The following is a 6251-nucleotide window of genomic DNA, read 5'->3' as shown; positions in this document are numbered from 1 at the left end:
TGAGACGTACAAGGCTCTCCATTGACTAATGTAAACCAGCAGTATTAAATGCCTTGGGTAAATGACATATAGCTAGTTACGTTTAGAAATACTGATTTCAACCCGAACTCTGATCTTTTTCCTAAACTTAACCTAATTGTTAACCTAACTTAATTTAATTGGACTTTAGTTTTCACAAGATATCATGAGAATATGGTGTGTTGTATTTATTTATTTCACACTTTACAGAACCAGGGTTGTATATGAACACAGGATTTTATTTCAGCACACACACACAACAAGCAGAAAGTGTATTGGAATACAGTTGTAGATGGCACTTTTAAACACTCAATATATTTAAGATTTTTTTGGATAAAAAGAGATGCACATGTTGCCTCACATGCTTTTATCATAATTTTACATTTTGATGAAGTAACAAAACAGGTTTAAAGCATTTTAAAGTAACATTTCAGCCAACATATATTTATAATCTGCAAAAGAAACTGCTCTAATATGCAACGTTTCAAAGCTGATTTAAAATAAAAACAAGAGAAATGAAACACAAACTACCTGTCAGGATGAAATATGAAATATAAATTCATGATAGTTATCCTATTAATTCCCAACTTCATGGTTACCTCATCATATTTTGTCAGTATGTATTCATATAATATGCTCATTAACTTCATTATGTTTTATATATTTATTTAATTTTTAATAATTTTGGTGAACACCAGATAACAGCAATGAAGTGCAAAGATATAAAAAGTGTCAGACAATGAGAGATTTGCATGAAGTGACGGAGTTATAAGCAGTGCTTAATTTGGACCAAAAAAAGGTGCCAATCTTGGATATATTCATAGTTATATCATGTAGCAGTGACCCTGAATATTTGACCATTTAATGATTGACAGCCTATGATAGCCTATTTTGACTGACTCTCACTCTAGCGGAAAATGTGGTTATGATGCAAAGGATCGTTTGATTTGCATATTGCAAGCATATTGCTTGGTTTCTCCCAATAAATCATGGTATATAGCCTATTTTCACATACATATCAGCCTATTAATAATACTGATAATAAGTCAAAGTGAGGGTAAAATAAGAACTCAGGACTCAGTACTGGTGAGTAGAGTCCATTTCAGGCACTGTGTCCAGGTGAGTTAGTCCCATAAATCAAAGGATCCTAACATTAAAACACATCCACAACTCAAACAGGAAGTCTCAGAGGGGAGTGGGTACTCTGTGAGTCACTTTCAACAACATCTCTCTCTCTCTCTCATATCTTCATCCTTACAACTTGTCACCTCTCTTTCTTCTCCTCCGTTATAAAGGCATCAGGCTGTCTCTGATTCATTTATTTGTCTGTTCTGAGCCTCTGTGTTGTCACTAAACTGCAGATGGGGCCTCTGCTGGCTCAGATCTGTGGCGGTCATCTGGAGGGGACCCATCAGCTCTGGAATTTATTCTAGTTAGTATAAAGTGATTGATGCAAATAACGTGAATACATTTTCTGTGCCTCTGTTTATGTACCTACTGCAGCATCTTTGTCCTCCTCTTGTTGGTTGTTGTTCATGCTGTTGTCTCCATCTGACAGCAGTCCATCTGCTACGAGCTGTAAACAAGGAGGGAATAAAAGCACATAGAGCTCTTTGAGTCTGAGCTACAACACCTGAGAGAAATCTGGTCATATTTCAAACTCAAAACACAAGAATCTGCAGCTGCAATAAATGAAATATACATTCTGGGCCTCTCGTCTCACCTGCTCTGGACCCCAGTCCACTTTGAACAACAGCCTCACGTAGCTGAGGATGAAGAGGAGACTGAGGAAGACGAAATTGCTGGACACTCCCACCAGTGCTGATGTGAGAGGGAAGTTGAACAACAAGTATCTGACATAGAAAAACAAAGAAAACAGTCACTTCAGTAAGTATGATGCGGCTGCTGTTATCCCACTCTGTTTGACGTCTATACCAGCAGTTTATCTTTTAATATTTTCCATCAGAAACCCACAGAGGGAACATCTAAACATTTACCTCACAAAGGCAAATAAGTGTAGGTGGACACATAAGACAGTGAGGTTTTCCTCCTCCTTGATAGATTTTCTGTGTTGGTGTTAAGCTAAATCATCGGTAACTCTTTTGGTGTACACATCTTACCGGATACCAGTGAAATGAGCATGAATGTAGAGCTGAGACGAGTAGATCTGCACCTTGTTGGACAGGATCTCAATGACAGCTGTCACCGAGGGGACGTACTGTGCACATGAAGACAAATCTGTCAGGTAGACTTCAACAGGATACCCTCTTGCTATTCAAGCACATTGACAAAGCGACTCACAGGGTCGTCTGTGTAGTCTGAGAACAGCTCCACCTCCAGCACTTGTTTCTGCTCAGCGACTCCGGTCACAAAGGCCGGGAGGAACAGCACAGTGCCCAGGTACCTCAGCAGGTCTGACCGGTACCGCAGCATGCTCTGACCACAGCAGGACAACACAGTCACACACACATGGGCAACACAGTGCTGGAAGGGATTATTTCAGTCTCCTGGGGATTCATTAATCAGCTCTTACCTTGCAAAGATGTGATGTTGAAACCCAAGAAGATGTTTTTAAATTTGTAAATATTTAGGAAAGGATACTGATGCTGAAGTCAATGATTTGGTTGCTTGTTCAGTTTAATGAACACTAACAAAAGCTGATCTCAGTGGAGTCGTATTGTCCTATAAAGTCTTATAGTGCAATAAAATAGTTCTGCACCATTCACATGTTTTTTGTGCTGACTCAGTTCTAGTTGTGGTTTTGTGGCAGAGGATGTGACTGAGGTGTTTCAAATATTATGTTTTCTGAGGATGATTAATATAGTCAATATTGTAGAGTGATACTAATATAGTGATCATTAAGTGTCTTATAATGTATTAAAAAAATCATCATGATATATATTACAGCATTAAAAAGTGCCACTTTAACAACTTTTAAAACAGTATTATCGGAAGATTGTGTGACAATGAACATGTGTCTTTTTATGATCACTCAGTGTTTAGTAAGTTACCGATGGCATCACTTAAACATCTAAATTCACTGTAATATCATCACTCCCATCATGTTTTATCATTATTATTATTATTATTATGTGAATCACCTGAGCACTGAGATCACCTTGTGTTGCAGTGGAGCTCTGCAGCAAGCATATAAGCAGCCCTAATCTGGCTGTGACCAGGCTGTGTGATTAAAAGGTTATCTTGCGTCAGCGCTGTACTCACAAAGCGAGAGCTGGAGGCGGACAGCAGCTGTCTTGCCTGAGAAACACACAGCAATGCAACAGTGAATCACTGAAGTGTGCAGGAACTAGTAATGAAGCACCGTTTGATTGTTTATATGTACACATTTGGACACACGGAGCGGAACAGATCAAAAACTCACAGAGCGAGCAGAGGAGGCCACTGACCCTCCATCCCGAGAAAAACAGGTGGTCTTAATCATGAACATCCCCAGATCCTGATTGGTCGGAGAATCAGGCATGTCCAGCTGCAGAGACATCCGGTAGGCCTGGCCGAATGTCAGCACCTGGACATACAATTTTATAAGATTACTGGGAGAAGAGATAGATACTTAGAGTAGATACATTCAGGATTGGAAAAAGATATTAGACCACCCTTGTTTTCTCCTTGCTTTCTTGTTCATTTAATGTCTGGTACAACTAAAGGTACATTGGTTTGGACAAATATAATGCTTACAACAAAACTAGCTCATAAGAGTTTAATTTAAGAGGTAATATCTAGCCATTTTCCATGGTTTTATTGATAATTATTTTGGTTATTATCAAGAAAAACATGGAAAATGCCCAGATATCAGCTCTTAAATCAAACTCTTAAGAGCTATTTTTGTTGTTATCATTATATTTGTCCAAACAAAATTTACCTTTAGTTGTACCAGACATTAAAATGAACAAGAAACTGAAGAAAAGAATGGTCTAATATTTTTTTCCATGACTGTAGATAGATGCACACATGCATACATACATGATTCTTATTCTTTAGCAGGGAGATGTTGGCCACTGGATAAGAGCAATGAAAATGGGTAGGAGATTCACAGTCAGTCCTGCAGACAGAAATGTGTGCGACTGAGTGGCAGTTAAAGCTAAAGACGGAATCAAACCAGTGGTGGATAGTGTATTCAGATCCCTTACTTCAGTAAAAGTATTAATACCACACTATGAAATCACTCCACTACAAGGAAAAGTTCTGCATTCAAAACTTACTTAAGTAAAAGCACAAAAGTATCAGCATCAAAATGTACTTAAAGTATCAAAAGTAAAAGTCCTCATTATGCAGAATGACCCTGCTCAGATTGTATATATATATATATATATATATATATATATATATATATATATATATATATATATATATATATATATATATATATATATATATATATATATATATATTCTAAATATAATATTGGATTCATATTATATATGCATTTATGTAAGCAGTGTTTTAATATTGTAAAGGTAGAGCTCATTTAAACAACTTTATAGACTGTTATGAGGTCTTATTTAAAAAAAAAATCTAAACACTTTCAATTTACCTTATTCTAAGGTCATGAAGAAGAATAAAGTTCCAGAAATGGAAACAGGATTTCAAATACACTTCACATACACACCTGTAGAAATAGTGCACAGGTGTGGAAAAAGCCGCCTTCGGCATGTAGGAGTAGTAGAAGCTCCCGTATAAAAAAGCAGAGATCCAGAGGAGCAGGAAGATGAAGGAGAATACAATAAAGCCCTGTATGACTCTCTGACGGATGCGTGACATCATCATGATGACAGCAGTCTGTAGTCCTAGAAACGCCCGAAAAATGAGAGCTATCGGTTCTTCATCATCTCCGGGACGCAAATGACTTTCTTGATCCATGAAATCTAAACATCAACAAACAGTGACGTTAAACAGGTTTCACCACAAAAACAGCCACTTGAAAACAAAAGTAATGCAACTTGGGAACTTTCTCCTTGTATACAGTCATGGGAAAAATTATTAGACCACCCATGTTTTATTCAATTTCTTGTTTATTTTAATGCCTGGTACAACTAGCCATTTTCCATGGTTTTCTTGATAATAACCAAAATCATAATCAAGAAAACCATGGAAAACGGCTAGATATCAGCTCTTAAATTAAACTCTTATTGGCTATTTTTGTTATTACATTTGTCCAAACAAATGTCCCTTTAGTTGTACCAGGTATTACAATGAACAAGAAATTGAAGAAAACAAAGGCGGTCTAATCATTTTTCCCATGACTGTATACATAAAAGAACATATCAGACAAGAGAGGTCTCAACCTGGGAGCTAGATTTATCAGTCGGTCTTTAACTGTGGTGTCCAAAACAAGTTTTGTTTTATTTGCAGCAATTTTTCAGTTACTTGTGTATTTGGTCTTCCCAGACTTCACATGGTCGAGGCTCCAGGGGTCCTATTTCTGACTTATTGCCTTACTGAACTGTACATGCACTCTTTCCATGAACTGGCAGGATATATTTTCTTTGTACTGTTTGTCAAATTTGTTGGTTTGGTTTTCATGTTGAATAAAGGAACATTTTCAGAAATAAAGTACTCTAAACTCAGAAGGGTGAATGTATTCACACTACAAGCATGTCTTCAAATCTGAGTGTAAATAAGTAATTGAAAGGAGTTTACTGGCTCAGTCTGGTTGTTGAAATGTCTTGAACGTCCTCCAAGAACTTATGTGGTTCACATTCACATTTCCCTGAAAAACAAGAAAAGATACTGTTGATCAGACATCATCAGTTTAACGTCATATTAAAGTGAGGTTGATGTTGTGATCTCATGAAGCTGAAGAAACAAGCACCACTTTGATATTACTGAGAGCTGTGAAACCACTGAGTCCAATCTCAGTCACAAGCAGCAGCCTTCTCACATCAGATGACTCAAATAAACTCAGTGCCACATTTACTGTACATGATGCCACTTTAAACTTCTGGGCCCCAACACTTTAGAGGGAAAATATTCTTCTTCCTTTTGCTATAAGTATTCCACAGCTTAAGCTACTTTACAAATAAACCTTTATTTAGACAAAACTTGAAAAGATGGAATATGTTATAAGAGCAGTAGCCTATATTAGAGCTGAAATCATCAGTCAATTAATCAATTTGACAACTAACAAAAAAATAAGTGGCAACTATTTTGACATTTCATGGAGTCTTTGCTTCCTGTTCTTTTAATCTATTTCACTGTTTTCATGGTTTTGAGTT

At 36.9% G+C, this 6251-nt stretch overlaps 1 protein-coding gene across 1 annotated transcript; it reads right to left on the bottom strand.

Annotated features, from left to right (window-relative positions):
- Positions 1-214: 214 nt before the first annotated feature.
- Positions 215-5799, bottom strand: LOC131981952 (seipin-like). The gene is made up of 10 exons (XM_059346494.1): positions 5677-5799; positions 4646-4901; positions 4000-4078; positions 3401-3544; positions 3241-3276; positions 2320-2454; positions 2139-2236; positions 1742-1871; positions 1513-1594; positions 215-1435 (listed from the first exon to the last, which is right to left on the bottom strand). Exons 2-10 carry the CDS (start codon positions 4894-4896, stop codon positions 1317-1319), a joined length of 1074 nt encoding a protein of 357 aa, XP_059202477.1. The 5' UTR covers positions 4897-4901; positions 5677-5799; the 3' UTR covers positions 215-1316.
- Between the last annotated feature and the right edge of the window lie 452 nt (positions 5800-6251).

The sequence above is a fragment of the Centropristis striata genome, chromosome 12 (genome assembly GCF_030273125.1).
Source record: "Centropristis striata isolate RG_2023a ecotype Rhode Island chromosome 12, C.striata_1.0, whole genome shotgun sequence".
NCBI classification, from domain to species: Eukaryota; Metazoa; Chordata; class Actinopteri; order Perciformes; family Serranidae; genus Centropristis; species Centropristis striata.
Note: the sequence above shows the minus strand (reverse complement) of the source record. Positions and strands in the feature narration are given on the sequence as shown.